We start from the raw sequence: 27,460 nt of genomic DNA on the forward strand, positions 1-27,460 counted from the left end.
AGGCTTGTTCTTATTATACCTCTCAAAGGGTCTTCCAGTGTCTTCCTTTTTAACACTATATGCTAGATCACATAAGTATGGTAGCGTTATGGTTTGAAGACTAGTCATTCAGTTAGCCATAATGATTTTGCTAACTTGTCTGTTGAACAGCAATCTATTGTCAATTTGGTTGATTTGTAACCCAAAGCCAAGTTAAAGCCCCTGTTTCTGTTAATCCCTAGCAGGTTGTGCAAGGTTTGGTAATGGGCTTAGAAGGTCTGAATCTGTTAGCACAGTGAGACAAACAGCACACAGAGCCATCCAGAAAGACTGGAGGTGTCCAGGTTTGCTTATTGTGTTAACAAAGCATAATATGAAAATATTGTACCACAGAAATAGGAAAGGGATTATTGCTGTGCTTAAAGGCCTAAAACACAGGGTTCTCTCTCATTCTTTTTCCCCCTCTCTCTAGGTATAAATATGGTGTAAACATCTTTGCACAATGTACCTCCCATTTTACATGCTCAGCAGGGGCCTCAACGCAGGCTCCGTCTTGTCTTTTTCATGAACAGCACATTGTTTAGACTCAAAGCTAGCAAGCTCAATACTTCACACCAATGCTAATATAAATCAAGCAAATCTCACCTCACCTTTATTTAAACAGCTGGATCAGCTCAGATCAAGTTCTTAACTGTATTGAAAACTGTTCACAGTACTTTAGTATCATCCATGTTCATCCACTGGCTAATCATCTAGAATGATGGTAATCTTACAACGATTATAAAAGGAAGAGCTATGTGTCAGATTTGTGGTCTGTATTCCACACAAGGCTTTAGATATCCATTCTCTATCATGCATTCATGGCAGCAAGATGACTAGAATAAATTTCAGTGGGGTTGCACAGCACAGCACTCTAATTACTGTTTCTGTTCCCACACTTCACTTAACTTTATAATTGGCTTGCCTTTTTCGCTGCCATTAATTACACGATTTCATATTCCATTAATGACTCTAAGAAAGAGACACACCTCACTTTTTCACACTAATTAACAGCTGCTTTGCCACTTTTCTGCACAAACGTGTGAGCAACGTCTCCCTTCTGTACCTCAGACCTTTCTCTCACTAACAAATGTGCTCATTAATTGATTTATTTACAATATTTCTCATCCCGTTTCCTCTCTCTCTCTCTCTCTCTCTCTCTCTCTCTCTCTCTCTCTCTCTCTCACTCTCTCTCTCTCTCTCTCTTATCAGCACCCCTACCCTTCAGAAGAACAGAAAAAGCAACTGGCACAAGACACTGGGCTCACTATACTACAAGTGAACAACTGGTAAGTCAATTGTACTTTTGTGTTTACATGCAATCAATAGCTTCGCCCCTGGCAAGCGGCTCCTAATGATTTGAATTAATACACTCCCCTTCCCCCCGCTTTTGCTCGCCCCTCCCATCTGTCTCCCACTTATCGCCTCATCTCCCTTCAAATCAATTCACCCAAAGGGATATTGCCGCCAGGATTTTTCCGACTTTTTTTTATTTTTTGTTCGCTCGTTCAAATATGAATCCCTACTCTTGCACCTCTCTGAATCCTCTCTTAAATCTGTCTGCCCCATACTCGCTGTGACATGGGACTCTTTGTCTCCCCCTAAACAGCTATTGATTTGGCCGTTTCCACTGTTAAAAGTTCTAGAGTTTTAAAAGCACCTTCGCAGGGGTGCGTTTGTTACCAGAGATGGCTATCAACACATACTTACTGTTATTAGCCATGTCTAATGAAGGGCCTGAGATAGGGAGTGGGGAGGTGAAAACTAACACAGGACGGCACGTTTGATGTATGAACACAAAGAACAACCTTTGCCACATATTTCTTCTTGCCAGGCCCTTGCATGAAATTCTGTTCGCTAACTCACTCCGCTCTTGTTCCCTAAGTGTCAGAGATTGATATTGCGAAGGATCTGATTACATGCCCTAATCCATTTTGCTGAATAAACCGGCCTTGATGTAGGCGCTCACAGCATGGGATGGCAGAGTTACTTTAAAAACACATTCCAATACAAATTACAAATCCTACAATACAAATTATTAATTACTTCACAAAGGTAGCCTAATCATCCAAATATAAACCATTGAACTACTTTTACTTACAGGAGAAAATCAAAAGAAATTAGATCACATACATAGTGACATTTTTATAGAACGAGAAAACATGTATGCAAACGTTGAAAGCATTTTTTAGCTGTTGTCACTACATTGAGTTGGCAATTGTAAAAAATGGTTTGTCTCATTTGAGTGTCATGTCATTTGTACCTGGTAGTTGTAATTACTGTATAAATGGGCTGTTAGAATGGGTGCAGTCTCATGAAGCTATACTGAGGATAAGTGCTATGGAATGCCCATCTGAAAGTACTGTACAATAGTACTCGTTGGTAGTCTTATATATTTACAATATTCTTAAAATATATATTGTTTTTATAAAATGTATTGCTAAACATACTACATTTAACTGTAATGCAATCTACCTTTGGATCCTGATTACATAACATTGTTATTCCATCCGGCTTCTCAAGCTTATTAACAACCAATCCCTTGCTATGTACACCAGATGTTAGGAGAGTGCGAGAGATGGGAGACGTATTAAAACTCATTACACAAAATGTAATTTCTGACAACATAATCCTTACCATTGTTCGGTTCGGTACCTTGGAGACAACCGGTGACTAAGAACAAGGATTAATTTACAAAAGTGCCTATCGGCGGGATGCAGGCTGACGGACACAAGGGAATCTTGTTGGGGTTATCAATTTCTGTGACCTCACAACAACCCATGGGAGATCAATTCTTTCAGCCACATTAGTTAGCAGAGAACACATAGGCAATTACTTCACACACTGTTCTGTCCTACCCCAGCACTTTGGCTACTGGGCAGAGTGATTGTGTAGCAGAGTTTGGTCTATGTTGGAAGAATTGTTGAAGAAGTTGCCTGTGTTTGTGTGAATGCAGACACTTGTCTGAGCAAGTGTGTAAGCGATGAGCCAGAGGTGGTCAATTTAAGCGGTATTAGCTGCTAAACCCTGCATGCTGGGATCTTGCAGCACTCTCCCAGATTGTGTGCATCAGTGTGTTCCGATGTGTGTGTAAGGGCACAGATGACATGGAAAGTGTGTATGAAAACAGAGGGAGAGAGAGACGCTCAGCACATTAGGGGTTAGAGAGTAGGATCTGTCGTTTCATAGGCCCGTAGTAGGAAGCTCACCATTGGGTGTCTCCATGGCAACCCCTGGTGATGTTACCTCCTGACCTGCTGATTCTTAGAGGTAATTTCCCTAGCTGTGATTCTATTTATCAGACCGGGCCAATATAGCTTATTCCCAACATACAATATCCGTGCAAGATTTACAAGATAAATTCCAGCATTCCACTCTAGCATGCAAGCATATAGATTTCATTCGCTTAGCATGCAAGTCCATATAATTTAGTCATATCTCTGAGCAAAAATTCTCTTGATTATAGGACTTAAGAGCGAACATGTGGAAACGACAATGTGACATCAAACAAACAGCTAACAGATGGAGCTAAACAAGAGATCAACCAAAAATGACGGCTTCCTTAAGCCCTGCTTCCATAGACTTGTTAACACGCGTGTACGTGTCCATTATTGATGAGGACTCTGAGAATACACGGGCTGAAGATTAAATAAAAAATGCTAAAGGCCGCGCGGGGTGCGGATCACTCATGAATTATTGGCACTAACATAACGTGAGGGACTGCTGCAAATCTGGGTCCAAATATTAACAATCGACCCACGTGGGTGGATGGGTTGTTTAGTCAACAAGCATTGAGAGTGTCTGAAATTCTGGACGATACGCAATAGACGTACACTTAGTCACACCCTTATGGACACCCTTACGCGCACATGAGCACAGACGCACACGCGGACACGCATGAGCACACAGAGACAGCCTAAGACAGCGAGCGAACGTGGCATCAAGGAGGGGATGTGGATCGACTGTGGAATCTATTTTTGGAGGGAGATGTCAGAGCTTCGATAGGGATTACGTACAAACGCATATTGATGTAAAGGTACAGTCAGACGTTCAACATACAAATGCAAAACTTTCACTGAAATAAAGCCTCGATGGGAACATAAGAAAAAGGAAAGATGCAGAGAGCAAGAAAAGTTTTAGCCTCTGACGATAAGAGAAAGCATTCTCAGAACACTCCATAAAGATCAGTGATGTAAAATCAATGGGCGGGTCATCGGGTTTCACGTGTTGCCCGTTCTTCCCTTCCTGACGGAATTTAATAATCCCTTTAAAGATGCTGTTTAAACCTTAGGGATGGATTGTTTTGTCAATAAGGCGGCTTTTATGAAAGTCTTAAAAGCATGGAGTGAAGTGTGGCGGGGCTACTTTAGAGAAACAGCGTCCACACACCCTGGATCAGGTTTCTGCGCCTGAGAGAAAAAAGGAGCGAGAGCAAAATAAAGAGAGAGAACTGGATGACTGGCATGCTTCACTTCTCTGACAGCCAAGCCCGCCCATGTCAAGAGAAGTTGAAACTTGTTCAAGAAAAGCTCTGGATGATTGCTCTATGTGCTCTTCGTGTGTATCTGGCAACGTTCTTATAGCTTCGGGGGGAAATGTGACCCCTGACCCAATAGGTATCTTGAAGAGGTGATACACAACAGTTTTACCTATACGAAAGCAAAATCACAAATGTGTGGTGTATCAGTTGTTTTTTCCTACACCACGACAAATTGATACTTATATAAAACATAGCAAGGAGCTCCATTAAGTTCATCATATCACAGAGCAACATCTGGTCAGTAAAGTCTTCTTCTGGGTTCTGAGTAAGTGTTTGTAAGATCCATAATTCTGGATGTAGTGTATACAGACTATTATCTGCTTAAGCTAAGCATACGTGCATACGTGTGAGTCTCACTGTTCATGCATGCATATGTGTGTACGTGTGTGTGTGAGTGAGTGCAACAGTGGCCCAAAGGATGCAAGCAGGTCTGGGTGAGATGAGCCATAGCCCATGTCCCGGAGCGGCCTTCACACAGCCCTCCTGTCAAGGTGCTTTAGCGTGAATATCCGTGGCCTTTCAACAAAATACCAACACACCCTGGGGTCAAACCGCCAAACAAAAGACATATTTACACCAGCAAGACACAGGCATGCGGCCCAACCTACACCCTCAAAATCCCCTGCAACATCAGGCGAAGATGGAGACATAGTGGAGAGCTCAGCTCCATGAAGCTGGATGGATATAAGGATTGTTTGCCTTTCTGCACAGTTGGGCTCAGTCTGTTCTCAAGTGTTTGCTAACAATTCTGCCATACTGGAATTTCAGCACTTGCTCAGACCTGATCTCTGTGTTGTGTCAACAGCAGACAAGTTGGAGTGGTTCTCTCTGTGTTTGTGTGTGTGTGTGTGTGTGTGTGTGTGTGTGTGTGTGCGTTTAGTCATGTGAAGTTGTTCGTAATGTATGCTGGTGCATGTGTGTGCGTGTGTAAACGAGACCAGCGCAGTTAAAATAGTTTCTTTGTCTCGGAGAGAATGTGTCTCTATATGTGAAGATATATGTGCATGGATGGCTCTTTGGCAGTAAGTTGTCGTAGGATATGTGCGTGTGTGTATGCATGCATTCGTACAGAGTCTGTGAACCATACAAGGGTGCACCCCCCTCTTTCTCTCCCTCTGTCTTACATCACAACAGGCCCCAGGCACTGCCTACATTTTTTTCTTCTTTTCTCCACTTTTTTTATCCTCTCTTTTGTGGGGGAATGTGAACATGACAGACGGAGGGTGGATCGGCACTAGAGCATATTGGTTATGTTTATAAATCTAGGAACAGATTGGACCGCTGATTAGCGAGCCGACCACTGATTAGCTAATGAGCTTTTAGCATTACAGTGATTGCAAGGTCATGCTGAACTTCACCCCTCCAACAACAACCACAAAAATAAGTACGCTAAAGCGAGTAACACTTCATATATTTATTCTATATGTATAACATAGTGATTTAATATGAAAAATATAATCCTCGCCATATTTTTTTTTTAAATGTTAACTGCATAATTTCTGAACTGTTAATTTCACAGAATTAATGGACAAATCTTATCTGTGAGTGGTCAGACACATAGATTTTGTCAGCTGAAATCAAACAGTGCCATGGTAGTGTATATATCAGAATACCTGATGTGATATCAGCAGTTTTTGTAAGAGAAGTTGAAGCAGAAAAAGTGACTGAACTTGTCAGACCACAAATCTTTAGCTTTCATTTATGGTCTCTACTGGTTATTCAAATTACTGTGCCATCAGTTGTTAAAGTAAAAATAGTTTTTTTACTCAGGTAAATACCTGATTGCTTAGTGCGTGGTTATGCCAGTCGGGACTTATGTGTAAGGTCTTGTATGTGTGTCAATAGAACTAGCGGTGCCAGCATGAGCTCTACACCACAGTGACAGCTAGGCGGAGGACCCATTAAACCTGCTGCCGTGATGTCATTTCCTCTCTAACGTGCCATGTGCTGCCACACACAAGGCTGCCAGTTGACGTCCCAACACTGTGCGGTTGTTTGTTTGCATGTTTGCCCAGACAGAGAGGCAGTGGCCTCTGGCCCAAGCGTTTGCCTCCGGCATCAGGCCGCATGAAGAGCCCTCAGAGATAGACGACGGCATGGAATGGAGGGTGTTCCAATGTTGTGTTTGTGAAGTGGGCATATGATGGTGCCCTCCCTCACTGATGTATTATTGCTCTATTTCTCTTGCTCTCTCTGGACTGGGTGGGGAATCAGAGGAGAGCAGGCAGGCCGTGCTCATGCCAAGAATGACCTCATAGTCCCCGGCTCCAGAGGAGTGGGGAACCGTCTCTGAAGCATGTCCAGCACCTCGCAGCAGTTGCGCTCTGCTTTGTTTTTCGGTGGTCGTTTGAATGCTGCAACAGAGGTTGATCACAGCAATGGTCTCCTCTCGCCTCAAGCTGGAGGTTTTCTGGTCTGAAGTCTTTGTATGTCTTTCTTCCTGCGTTGTTCTTTTGAGCAACTCGTAGCTGCTGCACCCCTCTCTCTTTCTCACAGACCGGCTATGTGTTTATAAAGTGTGTTCCTCAGCCCCCAGGCGGCGGCCCCACTCTTTAAAAGCGGCTTTAGACGGGACTTCACAGCTCTGTTAATGGAAAGGTTTCGACTTTGTTTGGTGAGAGGAGCTTGTGGGGGTGCACCAGGGGTGAGTTTGCTGAAGTAATGGCCAGCATCTGTTGGAGGGGGGCTGATGCAGCAGGGATTAGACCAGCCCCTACTTGAGACTTCCCCAAAAGCCCCCTTTACATCTACTCTGTTTTCTTTGGGCAAGCTGTTTTTGCTATGCTAGAGTGGACCAGGTAATCCCAGTAAAGTCTGCGAATCTCTGGCCAAGCTGCAAAGTTTTCTGGATGATGACTAGATTTAAATGTGAGATTGAATCCCACACATTAGCTATGCAAATCTCACAGTCGCATGCAAGAAACCTGGAAGCTTGGTATTAAAGTTTGGTATTAGCTGGTGTAAGCAACTACAGCAAAAGTAAGTCAAGACACATGACTGTGTTTCTGTGATGAGCTATAAGTGTCTAAAGAAGAATGACATCACTGTACTAACAACTAGATCGCATCCATCTTTAGCTTCCCTAGACCCAGAAGAGTGGGTTCTTCTTATGGGATTCCACCAACACGGGCCGGTCTAAGTAGTAGCGGAGGGGCCGAGGGGGAGGCCGATGTTATTAAGAACGTGAAGAGAGGTGAGAAAGGCAGGAATATGCAGTGCGAGGGAAGAAAGAGGGGTGTGATGTGGCTGAATGGAATTGTCTGAGGTGAGAGATGCAAACGGGTGTTTGGAAGTTGGTCCTTTATGCATGCCCCATTCCCCCTCGTCTGTCTCCAGCAATGGAACAGGTTAACGCCACTCCTCCAGGCCTGGGTTGCTGTGCGCTGATTAAAAGAAGTGTGTAAATGTATGTATGTGTGTGTGTGTATGTGTGTGTGAGTGAGTGAGAGCGGGTGGATCGGGGGGAGGCAAGAGTGTAAATGGAATTTGTGCAGCAAACAGCTGGACTAGTTTATTTAAGCACAGGCAGGCCATAGCAACTGACCCCAGATTGACTTGGAGAGAGGAGGAGCCAGGGTGGACTTTTATGACTTTTAGGACGAGATGAGATGCTCGTATTTATGAAATTTGCCTTGAGGCATGCCAACATGTGAATTACTAATTACTTAAGTAAATGGATCTCTGGAGCAGATACTGATAATAAAGTTGGTTTCACCAGAGGGGTCTTATTGCATGATTAGCTAGTTGAATTATAGCAGTTAGCAAGTTAACCGGTGTGGGGGAAGCTACTTCAAAAATGTAGTTTGCCAAGATACAAGCTGCACATTATTTGAAATTGTGAAACTCCTATTTACATTACAAGCAAAACATAGCAAACTACATTGTAGCTTTTTTACTTTAAAAAAGCAATCTAATTTTAAATGTATAACTATATGTGACTGAGGACCACAAAACCAGTCATAAGCGTTTTTTTTTTTTTTTTTTTTTTGATGGTTTGTTAGGATAGGACAATATTTGGCAGAGATAAAACTATTTGAAAATCTGGAATCTGAGGTTGCAAAATAATCAAAATTTTGAAAAATATCACTTTGTCCAAATGAAGTTCTTAGCAAGGCTTTTTACAAAATATATGAATGATTTACTTAATATCCTAATCATTTTTGTCATAAAAGAAAAATGTATAATTTTGACCCATACAATGTATTTTTTTGCTATTTCTACAAATATACCCATGCTATTTAAGACCGGTTTTGTGGTCCAGGGTCACATATAATTATACAATTTAGAATTGAACAAGTATAACTTAATTTATACAAAAAATGAATGAAACTGAGCATTTTTTCACAAAAAAATGAATGAAACTGAGTATTTCTGAATGAATTAACATTAAGTTAGTTAGTTAAACTGATAAATTCTTGGCCAAAAATTAGAAAGCACACCAACTTAAACAGTGTGTTCATAATAATGAACATGTAGTTTGCAGCTATTTTAGTTAGCACAATGACTAAACTGATAAAGCACGCTTTTGAAATTTTAACTGATAATTATCTTAAAACCATATCATCTTTTATATATTTTCTTTTAATGCATATTTTTACTGGAGATTCCTGTAGAGCCACAGATGCAGATCCGAATCATCAGATCATTCTATTCCATCGGTATTACTGATATGCCTGTTTGTGGGTTTTTAATATACATGTAAATGTAGCTGAGTGTGTTGAAATGCGATTTCATGAGTGAATTTGGTCCTCCGTAGTCATGCATGCGCCCCCTCACACAGTTTACATCTGAGAGGGAAAGGGAACGAGTGAACGAAGGGGGCATTTCTGAGAAAAATGACGTACTTCATATGCATTTAGATAGACATACTGAAATATAACCTTTTGTATCTTCAATCTGGATCTTTCCAGCAACGCTTATTAAATTATTCCCTAATTGGTCACGCAACAAAGGCAGCTGATGAAAAAGACAATTTCTTGCTTTTAATTGGCCATTTCACGTGCCGTTCGTGCTACACCTGTGCGTTTGTAATGAGAGTGGGATATTAGCAGAGGCCCTGGCAGACCTGACAGAGATCAGATCGACTGTCAGTAAAGTCGGGAATGAGCGATAGTGCTTCAAAACATTGCGAACACACACGCGCGCCCGCTAACAGAACGAGAAGAAGCAAACCTCCATCAAGGTTCATTTGGCTCATAAACACTCTCATTTCAATCTTTTTTTCTTGTCCTTTTAGTGAAGCTGTGTATTTTTAACCCTCCTCTTTTTACCCTACTTTGGAGGTGCCACTAGTGGCGTTTTGCTTTAAAATAGCCCCCCATTGTCCCAAGCTGGGCTGAATAGTTGGCGTCATTGTGTGCCTATGGGAAGTAGAAACTGAACAGGCCATAAACGCAGTCCTATAGCGCGGAGAGGTCGCGCAAAGGTGAACTTTTACTCCTAATGGAGGCTCCAGCTTTAGCCTGGCCCGTATGGCTCTCTGCTCCTTTTGATTGCCTTCTTAACCGTCAGCGCCAGGGCGTCCGCCTGGCTCACAGAACAGAGCATGACCATTCTTTCTCTTTTTCCTCACACTCCTACACCCCCTCCCTCACCCTCACCACCTCTCCATCCCCCTGCCTGGTATTGTGTAGCACTTGTCCTTTGTTCCAGCTTTTGGCGCATCTGGCCTTAGATATAAGAAGGAACGAGAGAGGAAGCTTAAGATACCTTTAAAAAAAAGAAAGAAAGAAAGAAAGAACAGCCATTTCCACAATTTGAAAAAAAAGCGAGCGGAAAAAGGCTGAGGGAGAGCGAGTGAGCGAGGGAGGAAAATCCAAACGGCAGAGGTCAGCAGATAGACAACATTGCCCCCCCTTTGACCCCAGCCTGAGATGAAGGCAGTAAAAGGAATGCCTAGTCTGAGACTCCCCCTGCTCTCCAGCCCACTGCTGGTGATAAAACTCCAGACATTCTCTCATTTGATGGTGCACTGCCATGTCAGTACATTCCTCCCCTGATCTTTATTTTTTTTTTTAAAGCCTTTAAGGTGATGTCGTAGAGTGATATTTGTGATAAATAAATGAGAAAGTTGTAATCTCTGGTAAAATAAATTTAAAGGAACAAAAAACATTCTATTCAAGCTTAATACCACAAGAGACAATTCAGTACAATAATATTACCATGGGTAATTATGAAAAGTGCATAAAATCCTCTTAATTGTGGTAAAAAAGTTCCATTATGAATAATAATTACATTGAGAATATGTGACCCTGGACCACAAAACCAACCTTAAGGTAGCATGGGTATATTTGTAGCAATAGCCAAAAATACAGTCAAAATTATCGATTTTTCTTTTATACCAAAACTCATTAGGATATTAAGTAAAGACCATGTTTCATGAAGATATTTTGTAAATTTCCTACCGTAAATATATCAATATATCAATAATATATCAAAACTTAATTTTTGATTAGTAATATGCATTGCTAAGAACTTAATTTGGACAACTTTAAAAGCGATTTTCTAAATTTTTAGATTTTTTGCACCCTTAGATTCTAGATTTTTAAATTTTGTATCTGTTGTACCTCCACCAAATATTGTCCTATCCTAACAAATCATACATCAGTGGAAAGCATATTTATTATTTATTATTGACTCTTATGACTGTTTTTGTGTTCCAGGGTCACATATTAATAATATCCATATTAATATATTTAATTATCCAAACTTTTTAATTTTCCAATGGCTTAAACAGTCAAAATTTAGAGTTGGAACGGTCCGTTTTATAATTAATAAAGAAGAAGTTTAGCAGATGCCTATGTGAACATTTCTTTGTCTGTTAGTTCTGCTCTTTCTCTTTATTTCTCCCTTTCTCTCTTTCACTTGCTCTCTCCCTCCACCCCAAGCTCTCCTCCTTTGCTTTTCTCAGCCTGAAAAGAGTAGCGGGGCTATTGTTTCCTTAAAAGTCTACTAATTCCCCCCTCAAAGGATGAAATGGAAGTGTCCAACTGTGGTAACAGCAGGAGGACATAAATCAAGTTGGAACCCCTGAGCATGGTCTCCTGGAGGTGACCAGGGTCACAGGGTCACTAGAGGGGATTTAGGCACAACAAGGCCAGAGCACTCCGATGTATGGTGCAAAGAGGCTGGGGGTCAGAAGCTACAGAGGCCAGATATGTTTTTGTCACAAATGCTATGCACAATATGCAGAATTGCAGAGCAGCTTGTTCTTTTTGGCGGGGGGAAAATCTCCTCGTTGAACCCACAGTTTCATTATTCTCCCTCTAGGGAGACACAAGGAAAACGAAAACATGGCTTGTACTTGTGTTCTTTGACAATGCAACACTTTTCTGTTAGCAAACATTTCCTAAACACATTAATTCCTGTGGTGCATATCAACTGAGTTACATCTGGCATCAGGGTTTGAATGGTTCGGTGGTTTAAAATAAAGTTGTTTTAAAAAAAGGGAAAAGGAGTCTCTTGAACTGCATAGATAGAGAAAAAAAACACCACTTTCTTCAAAGTGCTATTGTGCACTTCGCTTGGTAGGCAATATATATTAAGCTAGCACAAGTTTGTACAAGTCATAAGCTTTGTGAACATTTCTGTGTTATGGAACAACTCTCTGACACTCCCACTGGAGTACTAGAGGATTAGAGAAAAAATCCCTCAATTACCCCTCTGATTAGCTATCTGGGCTGATCTGGACAGCAGCAGGCTTGGACGTGACTGTGTTTACAGAAAAAGACAGCAAAAACTCCAGTGACTTTTCAGTCATATGTTGCATCTTGTTTTTTTACAGGTTCATTAACGCAAGAAGAAGAATAGTGCAGCCCATGATCGACCAGTCCAACCGAGCAGGCAAGTCCCCCATAGTTTCTGTATTCAAGTCCCGCAGGCGAAAGCCCCCTGCAAGCCATGCACCCGGAGGCCCACCTGCCGGTAAATACTTAGCCCAGCCTGGATGTCAACAATGATTGACCACTAAAATCCATCCAATTAACCCAAAGCACTAATCATGCTGACTTGGGCACTATATAACCCAGTGACGAAGAGAAGCGAGCAAACACCTTACGATGGATTAAAGTATTGAAACAATAACTTCAACTGGATCCTCTCTATCCAACTCATTATACTGGAGAACAACGGAGAGTTGTTTGGCCAAGTGCACAGGATATTAATCTTTCTTTTTTTTAACTTGATATTTTATTTCTTAGTGGCCATGTTTGCCTCCCAGCTCAGATCTTCCTGTTAGTGAACAGTGCCCCTGGTGCATGGCTTGTTGTGGACTGCTGTAAAGTTTATTACCTGTAATAGGGTTCAGGGGGAAGGGTTGCATTAGGGACTCAGTAAAGTTCAAAGGCATTCATTGAGGTTGAGCTGTTGTTTTTGACCAAATAACCCCCCAACACACACACACACACACACACACACACACACACACACACACACACACACACACACACACACACACACACACACACACACACACTTTCAACGGCATGAGCTCACGGTAAGTACATCTCATTTAGCTTGTGGGGGGGGGGGGGGTACTTTTTTTGTGTTTCCTGTAGTATAGAATATAGGCTTAGTTCTTTTGTTCCAGTACTTAAGCTTCATTGGGCATGTTCTGTCAAGTGTTTTATCTCTCATGAAACCCAAAGAAACTGTGTGAAATGCCTAAGTCTGCATGTATGTTAACAGATGATGTTTCTCCTGCGACTTAAACTTAATTAAAAGCACTAATTGACCACTGTTCATTTCCCCCACATTCCCTCACCATGCCCTCCTGCAGTAAGTCAAGGAGCTCCCTACAACCCAGATGGTCAACCCATGGGAGGCTTCGTGATGGACGGCCAACAACACATGGGAATCAGACCACCTGGTAAGACCTTGGCGTGTCTTCTTCCCTGACATCTCCCACCTTCCCACAAGCCCCCTCCTTCTTTTCCTCACCACCTCCTTCTCAGTCTGATTCTAAGACCCTTAGCTAGCACAGGTGTGGTCCAATGCATAACACCCCTTTGTCCCTTCATGTTTCCTTTCTGAGATCTTTGCTTTCTAATACCCATCTTCCCAGAATGTGCTCTTCTCTCTGAATCTAAGCCTCTTCCACCCTGTGTAACTGGTCACTGTTGCTAACCACTCATCCCCTCCCACCTCCCCACTTAAGCTGCAGGATTTATCCAAAGCCAGGCTTCCTTCCAACCTTTAGCCTTTGAATGCATTATTTACTTGTTTGTTTACTTATATTGTCTTATTTGTACCATATGGGGTTCTTCTCTTTTCTTTTAATAAATGGGGGATTGTGCTTTTGTTTCTTGACCTCCTGTCTCTGAGCTGTGGTCTGTTTATTTTCTCATCTTTCGGCATCTTCTTCTTCGATTGTTTTCTCTCCTTCTAGGGCCTATGAGTGGGATGGGCATGAATATGGGCATGGAGGGACAGTGGCACTACATGTAACCTTCTAGTTAACCAATCGCAAAGCAATGGGGGAAGTAAGTACAAAAGCAGGGTCATCAAGCATCCATAATTTGTGACATGTTTTGAGCAATGAATTTGATTTGCTTTTTACGAAATGGGTGAAAAAATGTCTCTTTTCCTCCAGACAACACGCTGCTTTTTCGTGCTTACCAATACTAATATTTCCTGTACTTGTGGGTGACAAGCTCTGATCAGGAGTTTATGTGCTTATGTCTGTGAGTGTGCGCGTGTTATCTGTGCTGCCCTTTCTTACTTCTGAACATTTTTGGCCATGTTACAAAACAGTGCATAGAGTCATATATAAAAAGGGGGAAATGAGTGTGGGCGAAAGAGAAAGAGAGAGAGAGAGCAGGAGGAGGAATAGCTGTGTGGGGAAAGAGGCAAATGCAGGGTGGGGGGATTGAGATTGGGGTTTTGGTCGGAGAAGGGGAGGGGTGTGTTACCATAGCAACAGACTGATTGGCAAAATGTAAGCAGTCTGCAGCAGTGCAAGGAGAGAAAAGTGCATGTCCCCAAAGTGTCATAAATCTGTCTCCCTACAGTTGATGCATGAGTTACATTCATACACCAACCTGCGAGGCAACGCACAAAGAATCGCTCTCTCACCCTGCAGCCAAATACATAGCCACACATTTGGAAATTATGTCAGTCTTGCGTGGAATGTTTTAGGTGGAGCTGCTTCTATCGACCCTGACTTGGTCCACTATTTTCTTGTCTGTCTTTCCTAATAGGATTACTAATGGCAAAGGCAGGGGAGATGAAGGAGTGCAAAATGGAGGTGTGCACAGCAGGGTACACAGCTTAGTCCAGCCTAATTGACTATATCCAAATTAAATATGCCATCACAAGCGGTGTGACAAATGGATTTGACTTATTCAGTATACAAAAATAGCGATCATTAATGCAGCCAAGCACAGAATACCTCTGTTGTCAAAGAGACTCTCTACTTCACTGTCTTTAACCAGGAGACATAGGCTGATAACGCGAGCTCTGCTCTTTAAAACGTCACGTCCCCGCTTTGTGTGCGTATCCAAACACCGAGAGTGTTTCCCGGTGTCCAAATGGCTGCTTATAGCAGCTGCCGTAGTTCCCAGAAGAGACGAGAGAAACCTGCTTTAAACAGCCTCAATTTGCTTGCCGAATTCTGTAATTGGGCCGCGTGTGGAATCTTAGATGAGATGGGCTGAGGGGGAAAAGAGAGCGAGCGAGAGGGGGAAATGAGGAAAGAAAAGGAGGCAGAGTGTGACAGAAATATGTCGCCATGGTGAAGAATGCCTGGTCTTTATGGCTTCATCACTGAAATTTCCTATAGCTTGTCTAATTTAAATATTGTTACTATAGTTTCTAGGTCAATTAAATGTAAGTGATGTGTTTTATACTTCGCGACCAATTAAATTAATAGGTTATTACAAAAAACGTTATCTTATTTGATTAAGAGACCAAGGCTTCATTATATTTTATAAGCAATTTTCATTAGTTGAGGAATTCTCCTCTAGGCGAGATTAAGCAGTTATTTGCTGGGAAGTCCCAAGACCTGAAATTAAGGTGTTCCAAGCAGTCACACTGCAACATTACTTAAAACCAAAGCCAATTAAACCTACTTAGCAAAGCGTTATGCTTTCTGCCCATGACGATTATAGAGCTTATAGCTCTCCGAAACAATACACCTGTCAGCGTGGATAAAGCCTAGCTACTCAAGCAGAAGAGGGCGAGCCTTTGATAAGCGAGGGAACGACTGTTTTATGACCATTTCCCCCGTACCGTTCTTTGTGTTTCTTCAACAAAATTAGCCAAGGGTGGCCACATTTTTTTCATTTTAATTTCAAGACAATAGCGAGCGCAGAGAGCATTAATTATGGGCATATGGACAAAAATGTCGCCCTCCCCGTCCATACTCGAATGCAGCTGGTATGCTTTGGTGAGCTGTAAGCTCTGCTGGAGACTCCTTTGTCTGAAATTTCATTCCTCCCATTCATTAAGCAGAAGTTTGTTAACCTTTTGCAGGGTCAAGGTACCCATTTTTCTGCTCTGAACTTTTACTTTTAAGGGGGGAAAGGGTCTTTGGGGATTTGCCTGCTGTATTGTCTATGTCAAACATCCCCTGTTGATTCGGTCCCATGGCACCTCTGAAAATAGACAGGCAAGGCACTCAATGTATTGATTGACTTATTAAGTGAAAAACCGCATTTGCAACGTGTGCCCTTTTCACATCCAAGCATTGCTTTTCTGATAGACTGGATGTTTTCCTTCCTCACCAAACAACATGTTCAAGGATTGAAATCAAATACAGCTGATGACCCCTCAAAAGCTCGGGTCAGGCCTTTAGTGGTAAATAATTGCAGGGGCATACAGATTACCGCTTCACGTGCTACTGCAAAACACCAACCATTATATATGCCATTCTAAAGCTGAAACCTAAAGACCTACAACCCGGGCAATAACAAAAGGCCTGTTTTTTTTTTTTACTTGAGCTTGATTTGTTGCTTTGTATGGCCGCCGTCACAGGGTTAGTGGCCTTTCTGCTCGTGGCACGTGCACGCACCCAGGTGAGGCCTCTCAAGTGACGGCCTTTGTAAATTTTCACCTTTCGTCTTTAATTTAAGCACAATGGTGGCGTTTCTCAGAGGGGCTCTCAGAGCGAGCCACAGACCTTTGCTCATTGTGTTTAAAGTGAGATAAGTGAGGGGAGAACGTAGAATAAAGGCATGGCTTATTTTACCTCATTTGTCATTGTTGTGGCTTTCTCTGGCATAAAGACTTGGCTCGTGGACACGTGGTGCTTCATTTCCACCTATGTGCCATTTAGTGATAGACTTCACATTTCTATAATTTCGAAAGTATAACCTTTTTTAGCATGTAATTAACATGTTAGGAGAGAGTAGATTCATGGATGAAAAACTGTTGTAAAAATAATCATTAAAAAAATTATAATAATAAAGTCAGTGCCTTTAAGATATAAGCACATCACAGTCGCAGTTACCCAGTGGCCGCAGTTCAACGTTGCCTTCCCGGAGATGAATATAAAATTAGCAAATTAAGCCTAATAACTGCTACATATCGACCTTCTGGTTGACCTTAGTGAAGGACAACCTTCCGGTTGACTAGTCGGGTATGACTGTGGCGGACTCCGGACCTGATGCATACGGCACTGAGTACAGATTCCTGGTGCAGGCAGCAGTAAAGTGCTATGTTCAGGCCAGTGAGTTAGTCCCTAGAGAGCCACCCTCTCCCACTACACGGATTCCTCTTCTAGTCTATTCCCATTCATTACAGAGGACAGACCTCTCTCTAAGGCATCTCTTACAACCACATGAGTCAAATGCTTTCTGGTGCTGTGATTGAGTCAAGCCTTCCTTGCAAAGGAAGCAATTGGTTTGATGACCTTCCAAAATATAATATATATAATGTTATTTTTGACTATTCCAAATGCATCATCAGTAATCTTGTGTCTTTCTTTTTTTCTTCCTCAGGACTACAAGGCATGCCAGGGGATTACCTGTCACACAGTGGCCCGGTGGGTATGGCTATGGGGCAACCAGGCTACGGCGCCTCCCAGATGCCCCACCACCCTGCTCAGTTGCGGCACGGCCCTCCCATGCGTTCCTACATCCCTGGACACCCCCACCACCCAGCGATGTTAATGCACGGAGGACCACCTCACCCTGCCATGCCCATGTCAGCCTCTAGCCCCTCTATGTTCAATCCAGGAGACCCTACCATGGGAGGACAATTCATGGACATCCATGCCCAGTAATTTACTAAACGGATTCCTTAAATGACTGCTACGGATAGACGAGGAGCTGCGATTGGTTTTTCTGGGGCTTGCCAACCACCGATTACATACTGACTTGATACAGAGACTAAGGAGCTTGCATCTTGGCTATAGATTCGGACCAAGAAAGAAGCCCGATTTCTGTATACTATGGGACACTTTAAAAGGAGGTGCCCTTTGCTTAGACACGAAAAGAGAGAGAGAAAGAAAGATTGAATTTATTACTATATCAGCCTCTAAAGGGGAGGGATGAGGAGATACTGTATACTGTTGTAAAATTGCATTGGACTTTCATAAGAACTGGGAAAAAAGTATTGTAAATGCTATCGTATTGTTCTGCATATTATGTTGTTTCTAATAGATTTTTTTAAAAAAGGATGTGAACTTTTTTTCTTTCCACACTATGTGTGTGCCATCTCCATAGACTTTTGGCCTCCTCCATAAATCACTTTGCGTTAAAACGAGAAAAAAATATATGTGAATAAATCAATAATTCATTGAATACATGTTTGCCAGGCCATTTTTTGTCTTGCGGGAGGGCGGATTTCCCATGACCCATCATGGCCTTAGGAAGAAACTTGAGTGCTATCCACCTGTCTGAGCCACATCCTCCTGCCTTTCAGGAGGTTTTGCATTCCCAATTTGTACATCATAAAGGAACTGCCCCACATCATTGGAACCAATGAAAAATTATTTTCACTTACATTTACTGGATGCATGAGAAGCTGAATGTGAAGAACAAGTATGTGTGAATGTGCGCGTGTGTGTGTAAAGCCAACCCATCAAACTTTCAGCGTTTAAGTTATAAATGGGATTTGGGATTCATATATGCTTTTGATTAAGCAAACCTGTTTTTTGGGATATTGGTTTAATGTGTTGCTATCACTTGTTTGAATTTTGAAGAGTTTATGTATACATTGTAAATGAATAAATTTTGTGTAAAAAGAGGGGGAACTATTTTTGATATATTTGTGGTTTCCAGGCCTGGTTTGATTTTACATAGGACGTGTTTATTTTATGAGGCTGTTTACTGATAAAAAAAACTTTTTTTTTTTTTTTTTTTTTTTAATAACTGTCATTTACAAAATACTATAATATATTTCCGGTAATTTAATTTCAGTACTCTCCATTTCTGATTAACACATTTTGATTAATTTAAATCGCTATCCAACACGAGATAACTTTAACTTTTTTAATACCTTATAAATAATCTAAAGAATGGTTCTATTATTCATTAGACAATGTTCACTTTACGTTTTCTTGTTAATTTTGATAACCTGCATTACATGCTTTTGTTGCCCTAAGTAATTAATCCAAAATTAAACCTCCTGATCTAATTCTCCAGACTATTACACGGAGGTGTTCAAATTTGTGAAATGATCAAGACCATAAACCTAGAACTTATGTAGGTGTTTGAATCAAACTTTATGGGTCTAGAAGCCACCTATAGATTCAGCCAGGGATTATAATTTGATACTTTTATGAACTAGATCTACAGGTTTATCCTATCCAAAATCTTTGGGTCACACCTTTCAGCAATGTCCACACAGTAATTAAATTCTGAGTAACACAAATGAACGGGAAGTGATTATTTTATGAGTTGCCTGTAATTACAAATTGTTTGTTGTAGGCTAATTAATTATAATAACTCAATGTGAGTTACGAGAAAACACTAAGTGTGAACATGGTCTGAACATGAGGCTCTAAGTACACAAGGTGAGTCCAACTTTAAAAAGACCAGCATGTATCATATATATAGGAAAAGTCGTGTAGCAAGGAGACTGAGATGTTTGTCTAAATGCTTCATATTCCAGTTTCTCCAGTACGTTTGCTAATGTGCGGCCCGTTCGAAGGAGGCTCAAACGGGGGGTTAGATGAGGTGGAGGGACGGATAAAGGAAGAATTATCCCCCGTTTAGCATTAAAATTCATTTAGATAAAATTGCCACAAACACTTAAATGGGAAGATTAGTTCCCCCTCACGCCTTATTTCACTCACTCAATGGCTCCGTCAAGAGCGCTTGAAACGGCATTATCCAGACGACGACTGTTTCCAAGCTACCCGCTAAAACCGAGCGCTTAAATAATTCTAAATCAGACACAACTAATCGAAATGTATGTTTACGATGGATTCGATACGAGCACGGCAGGGAAATGTAGTATATTCTTGTGGGAATGCTGGAAAAACTTGCCCAGCTTATAACAAAATGGGTGATGCCAGGCTAAACTACACTCCCATAATAAATCAATAAGTTCCCTTTCTTGAACCCGTCCCTCAGTTTTCTATCGCCATTGTATTTTTATTACCTTCTCTTCGCTGAATGTTTTGCTCTCAAGCAACGCGGAACACAGGCGACGTTTTAATGACACCGTTTCAGCTCCTCAGATTTGAATTCCTCAACCGTTCGCCATTCGGTGCTCTGGAGACACAGGCGGAGATAAATCCCATGTTTGACTGCCATCTTTAGGGGATCTGGAAAACTGTCCTTAAGGGGCATGTATATTTTATATCTTTAAGTTTACCCAGATATCCATTATGAACTGAAATAATCGCCTAATAAAATGATTAAAAAATATATTTCTGAAAATTTTATGTTAAATTGGCTAATATAAAAACTGTTTGTTTTTTTTTGGGGTGGTTTTGCCACGGTTTATGTGACGCTTAATTTATATATAGCCTAGACAGTTACTACTTTATTGATAAACAATATATATCCTATGCCGTATTTCATTCTCTTTTTTTTTCTTTTTTAAGAAACCGTTGTTTATTGTTGTTGCTGTTGTAATTAACTTTTTAATGCGTATGCTAATATGTAACAATAACACGTGCAATAAAGCATTGCGTGCATTTTAAATAGGCTATTGCTAATGCACAGCTTTTATCAGATCTATGTAATTTAATGAATATATCAGGAATCATGCATAGACATACCAAACATTAGTTTAGATCGGTTTTCCTGTTAGTTCTGTTCTGTTAGTTCCCGCTGGGTAGGTACGTTTTCTAATGAGCGTTTCGTGACCTTTGCAAATGAACATTATTATTGATTTTCTTCATTTATCTGCAGTAAAAAGACATATAAGGACGACGCCTTTTCCATCTGTTGTTTAAGAAGAAAGAAGAAAGCTTTTATCTGGCTTTGACCACATACTGAACTCTGTGAGTAATGACTGAAAGAAATTTGTTCCATAAGCACAGAGGTGCCCAAACAGGACTTTCTGCCTCCCATAAAGAACAGCATGGGCTGTGCTGTTGCATGTTTCTGTCATCTGTACTCTGTATTCAAGTAGTTTTGCTTCAATTTGAGAACTTTCACAAAGGGTCATGTGTCTTCGCAGCACGCCGGCAGTGGCAGATGCAAATGTGGTCTTCTCTCCATTCACTGGTCATATTTAAGAGAGGGTTATGTCCACTCCATAAAAGTGTGTGTGTTTTTGTGTCAATGATTGATTTGAATTTATTTTACTATAATTTTATTTGATTTATTTTATTATAATACTGCAAAAACAACTACATTTTCATTCTTCCACAATGTTTTAAGTATTTTATTCAACAACAACATTAAATTCAATGTACACTTACATATGTCTAGAACAGACAATGCAGACCATATGATTTTAGTGGAAGGTGCTAGAATATAAACAATTGCAAACACATATGCAATTGCGGTCATTGCAACAGTGAAAGTGTTTTGATGTATAGCAACATTGTTACGTAAGTTTAACTAAAATATTTATTATTTATTTATTGTTTTAATTTTTACTACATATGTTTATATGTAAAGTAAATATCCTATGTCACGTTCTTTTTCGCTTTGTCTTTTATTTTATTTTTTAGTTTGAAGAACTTAGAAGACGAATGCACATTTCGACAATCTCGCCAGGCCAACCAAAAAAAAAAAAAAGAAAAAAGAAAAAAGCCCAAATAAATAGATATAAGCAGACAGGTCGATTTATATAAAATTGAAAGACCAATAACAGAATTGTGAGAAACCGATGCATTATGTCTGTATGAAACTGCAATTTTGTTTCACTAACGTCTCAGGCGTGTTACCACATAGAATAATGTTATGTGGCAGCTGGTGGACTACTAGAGAGAAGTCTGGAGAGAAGAGATGGAGTGTCCAAAACTGCAGGGCCATTTTGGATGTCATCTGTTTCCTTGGTGACTTCGCCCACCCCTGAAAGCCCCTGGGCTCCAGGATTGTTGGAGAGAAACGCGCTATTTTCTGCACTATCATCTATCACTGTCATCACGTAATGATTCCCCTCGCAGCTCCTTATTGATGTTTGTAATTGCATTATCTCATAAGGGGGTGATCAATGAAAGCGGGCTGCATTCGGGGGTCAGAGGATGCAGGATTGCTTTCTTGTCCGTTCAATTCAGTAAGAGCTTATTATACAGCTTCGTACTCCACGATTAAAGAATATATATAGCCTATATATATATATATATATATATATATATATATATATATATATATATAGTGTGTGTGTGTGTGTGTGTGTGTGTGTGTGTGTGTGTGTGTGTGTGTGTGTGTGTGTGTGTGTGTGTGTGTGTGTGTTAAATGGGAAAGGTGTTTTTTTGTAATATCCTGAAAGCAAACAGCATAAAAAATAGTGAACAATTAAATCACATAATTCGACAAAAATCTAACATGTTTACGTGAATAAAAACACATTGCGTGCAAAACAGCACAACATGAAATTAAGTAATACGGTTTGAAATAGACTATTTATAAAAACTTCAGGCAAGAAAATAAACTTATTATTTGTGCTAACACACCCGAAGAATATTTTAAAACACAAAGTGACATTTTTTTTAAACAAATTGCTTTTGGTGGCTCTAAGAAGTTGAGTGCAAAACGAAGCACGCAAATTAAGTAATAATATCGTGTTACAGCTGCCAGAGGGAGGGTTTGTAAGCTACGAATCAAACAAATGCGCCCGTTTCCGTGTAGGACGGACATGAGCACTGCTGCAGCAACACATAAAGAGAAATTAGAATGGCTTATCGTATCTCTATAAAGACAGCAAAACACTGAATTAGTAAATAAACAAATAATTATTTTAACGAAAAACGCAATTCATAATTTTAAATAAAAAGGCAGTGAACACCAAATGCCTTGTAAAAAAATAAATAAATGTAAATGCAATAAGTTATATATGTTTTGTTTTGTTTGTTAAACTATTGGGAATATGTTCTGTGTTTTGTGTTTTGAATTGCGGCACCATCACTGAAAATATACGATCGATATATTTATTTATTTACTGATGCATAACTTGAGCTCTTAGCTCTGTTATGGCACAGAAGAGCTGCTGTCTTCAGATATGAATACATATATTCCACAAGACGCTCCTGCATATAAAATGACGCTTATGTTGGAATAGTGTATGTCTGTAACTGTAGGAAATGTTACATTCTGTCTTTATTTACACAGATATTATTATTAATTCGTGTAAAATGTATATAGAATATGGTATAGGCTACTTATTGACTGTTTAGATGGCAAAAGTATTTATTGGTAAAGTAGAATGACCGCTGCTATGTCATAAATTGGACATCGTGCAACAGAATCGCGTAGTATCTCTGAAGCTCTCTCTCACTTTCTCCCTCGATCACTACCAAGGTCACCACGGCCGCGGCTTACGAAGGACAAGAGCCGGCAAAGCAGCCTCGGATGTCAGTGAAAGGTGCGCCAGCCCGGCTCCCATCTTCACCTGGTGAGATCCGATCCAATAATAGCCGTTGTGTGTTAGGCTTTAATGAGAGCTCACCGACCCCCACCTGCCCAACAGTCCCGATGAATGCCAAAACGCACTCAGCAGCATCATTTCTCCGCTCTCTTTTATGTTATGAGGTATTATGTTTCGCTTACAATAACCACTTATGTTCCCTCGTCGCTTTGATCCCGGTGAGACAGTGAAGTACGATGCATCTGCTGTTAGGGGCGAAAGATAAACGCAACACACATTCAGAGCAAAACTAAAAGAACCTATCAAGTTGTGAGAACTTTTGCACGATTAGCCTACGGAAGTGAAGTAATACGGTGTTTTATAAATAGCAACCTCTTTTTCGATGATAAATACACAAAAATAGCCATAGACTACACACAGGATAATTAGGCTATTAATTTCATAAATTATTAATTAATCTAGCCTAAAACAGAAACGTATGGCATATAGTGTTGAAAGTAGCACACGCACCCACGGGAAATAACTCTTTATTTATTTTAACGCATTCCATTTACTTTATATATAGCTAATAAATGCGTGTTATTTTAGATCTTACATCCCTTGATTAGTAATAACGTTGCGTTCATCGCAGTATGTAGATACCCTTGTTGAGAAAATTACGATGGCAAAATTCTACTGGAAATAATTATTTAAAGGGCATTATGAGTGTTAATATGCAATTGTTTCATGCAAAGCAATATATGTAAAATAATAAATCTTCTAACGAAGAAAATTTCCATTTAAGTATAAAACCAAAGACCTCTTGAGTTAAAAGAAAAACTTTTGATACAGTAGAAAATCTCTGTGTGTCACATGACTTGGAACCGAAGGTGAAAAGGTCACGACTGCTTTAGGTAAATATGTGAGCTGCAAGTTGAGACAAGGCAGAGAGTCACAAATTCCACTCGCATAGCAGAAGAGTGATAAACCTCTGACCCGAGGCCAGTGGCCTCCTCATTTATTTATTTTCGGAGGCTGTAATTCGGTCTATGGGAACGTTTCTTTTTGATGTGCCAGTTTTGCTGCAAGAATCTGATGGACAACGAGCCAAGACTGGCAAAAACACGACACATCAAAAAGAACCATTCAATATTACAGTACTGAATTACAATAGCCTATTATAAGAGCCTTCTTTTGAGTTTGAATACAATACACATTATGGTCAAACTAGAAAATTAATCAGTGAATTGAAATATCGGGGACTAAAGATTTAATTATACAAATATGTGGAAATAATAAACAATGGGCTACATTTTTACGAATAATAACAACTTTCCTTAATGAAAAACAAAACATATTAAGACTATAATTATCAGGTCCATAGGTCATCATGTAACTTAATTTTTCTTTTAACGTAGCTACATGAATCTGAAGTTGTTATAAAATGTATGCATATTAAACATATACATAGGGAGAGTTGTGGGTGAATAAAAGTAAGTATGTTTGAAATAATAAAGCATAATCTGGAATGTAAAATTTTAGTTTAACGTGTGCCAAGCCTTTAGAATATGTATTCTGGTAGTGATGATTCCATACATATTTTAAAATAAACGTGTAGCCTACTATTTAGCATTGAAAAAAAAAAGATCCAAACAAGTGGTGCTATCATGCTGATAAAAAGGACTAAACTATACTTCTAGGTCTACACATTCAGTATTAGCCTACAAAGTTTTCAAACATTTCTTTTCAAGGTTAAAACAAAAAAAAAAAGATCATTAAATGTTTACTTGAGATTAGTCCAGTTGATCTAAACAAAACTTTCTTTATTATTAACGTTTTATTTATTTCCCTTTTTAATTGCAAACCTTACATTTGTCCTACCAGGCGTTTAGTTTGTCTTGACGCATTGGTCTGCTTTTCCCTCTGTGCAAATGGCGTCTTTGTGCTCTGGGCTGATTCTCTAGTAATGCTGTAAATGAAACAGTTGTTTATTCACACATCAAGCTCCGTTTTAAGACAACCATTTCCTAATGATGAATTAAATCCGGTAGCGATTTGAAAGTAACACCCAGAGTGTATCTGTTCCTTACAGCGCGCATAATTATCAGCCACACATCCGTGGCGGGTTAAAAAATGTCAGCAAGAAGCTCTCTCACCTTGTCAGTTTTTCGGAGTTGCGTGTTTTCACTTTCCCACCCTGAAGTCGTAGTGCGTGAATCAGACACAAATACTTTGTTATTGTTGGAGTGAAGAAGCAGCGCAAATCCACAGGATGGTCTCTGAAATGTATTCGCGATGTTCATTAAGTAATTCTAATTATAAGTTTTGGTATGCAGCTGTTTTGTAGTTTTAATCAACGGGAGCCATTTTCACACTTTATCACGAACGCATCACTTGCAAACACCGTGCAAGCGCGGGGGAAACTATTATTTAGAGAGAATGCAAATTCCTCAAGGGTGAATTAAACAATGATGTACTCAATTTCAACATAAGACTCGTATAAAACAATCATACATATGAACACTTGTATTTCTTTGTGCAACTTCAAATCATTACCATGCAACAAAGACCGCACAATCTTGTTATAACCTTTTCAAGTTGTTATTATCTTTATAGCATACTTTTTAGCATGATTGACAGTGCTCATTATATACAGATTCTGTCATTGCAGAGGCGTCAGAATAGATTATCCCGCTGGCTCGTTTAGAAAGTCTTTATATTTATCCATTTATTCATCTGTTTTGTTTTCCTTTCAGCCGTCTCTCACTGTAAGCTTATAGTTACAGGACGTATATTTTGCTCTTTAATGCTTTGCAACGTCTGACTGTGAATCTGGCGTTAGACCATGTGACAGGCCACAAGTTTATACCAGTAGGACTGTTTATTTTACACAAGCATTTTAAGGCACACCCATTCAGGCAGCATAGGGATGGGCACTTGGCTGGATTACTAATTTAGCTGCCATGGTGTCAGGATGCCAAAATATTAGAACAACTGGAAAAATAAAAGAATCTGAATATTTTGATAGCCAAATCAATACACATACACACTTTGGAGCACTTGAAAGAACCTTCTTGTATGTCTTTTATGTGAAGAAAGTGACCCGGTTACAGTAACAGAAGCTTCCAGAGGTCTTAATCCTGAACATGCTCAACCCAATGCCATGCTTTCTGCTGTGTAGTTTATGGTCCATAGACAGTTTATAAAGAGCAATGTAGTCTATCAGACTGGCTGACTGCCTCTGCACAAGAGATTCAGTTAGAACCAATGCTGTGGAGGTTTTCAGGTAACAGCGGGGAGCCCATCGGCTACTTAACCTAAACTAAACATTACAAGAAGTGGAAAAGACTCTTCTACCTCTTTAAACTGAAAAACAGAGGAGAACATGAAAAATGGATGGCATGACCTCTATATGTTGTTGTTCTGCTCCTGCGGTGTTGTATTTGTCCAATATCGGACAGAGTCTAGCCTATGTAGCCTACATGTTTCTAAAATCAATCAGTTCATTAATTTATCAATATGTTAGTGATTGTTTACCCTAACAAAGCTGCATACACTCTTAAAAATAAAAGTTCCAAATGGGTGTTTTTCCAGTGATGCCAGTGATGCCAGAAGAACCATTTTTGGTTCCCCAAAGAACCTTTCAGCCAACAACTCTTAAAAGAACAATTTTTCAACTATAAAGAAATTTGAAAAGGTTCCATAGATGTTCAAGGTTCTTCATGGAACTATTAAAAGAAAAAACTTTTTTTAAGAGTGTATGCCTTTTTTTTAATTCTTTGTCCTAGTATTACTTCCCACTCCACAGTAATTTAACGTCTACCTGTGGCAATACGTTGAAAGACCAATGAAGGATTAGCTGAAGTGTGAGTAAGAGACAAATTCACTGATGTGTGAGAGAGCTAGAAACAGAACGCCCAAATATTTGAGCGGATTCGAAGATGTGCCACCTCCATTCCTGCAGTCCAAGCCTGTTTATGTCTAAGATAAATC

The 27,460-nt window shown here is 40.1% G+C and overlaps 1 protein-coding gene across 2 annotated transcripts in view; it reads left to right on the forward strand.

Moving 5' to 3' along the window:
* meis1b (Meis homeobox 1 b) overlaps positions 1-18,297 on the forward strand; it is a 63,323-nt gene extending 45,026 nt beyond the window's left edge. Inside the window, exons 9-13 of one of the 2 annotated variants that reach the window (XM_073834259.1) lie at positions 1,231-1,307; positions 12,342-12,404; positions 13,339-13,424; positions 13,944-14,037; positions 17,494-17,634. In XM_073834259.1, the coding sequence (XP_073690360.1) occupies positions 1,231-1,307; positions 12,342-12,404; positions 13,339-13,424; positions 13,944-14,002 (285 nt within the window). In that variant the 3' untranslated portion in view covers positions 14,003-14,037; positions 17,494-17,634. Of the gene's footprint in view, positions 1-1,230; positions 1,308-12,341; positions 12,405-13,338; positions 13,425-13,943; positions 14,038-17,493 lie in introns of both variants that reach the window. The other variant, XM_073834258.1, reaches the window with a different exon arrangement.
* Positions 18,298-27,460: the final 9,163 nt, after the last annotated feature.

Source organism: Garra rufa, chromosome 2 (assembly GCF_049309525.1).
Source record: "Garra rufa chromosome 2, GarRuf1.0, whole genome shotgun sequence".
NCBI lineage: Eukaryota > Metazoa > Chordata > Actinopteri > Cypriniformes > Cyprinidae > Garra > Garra rufa.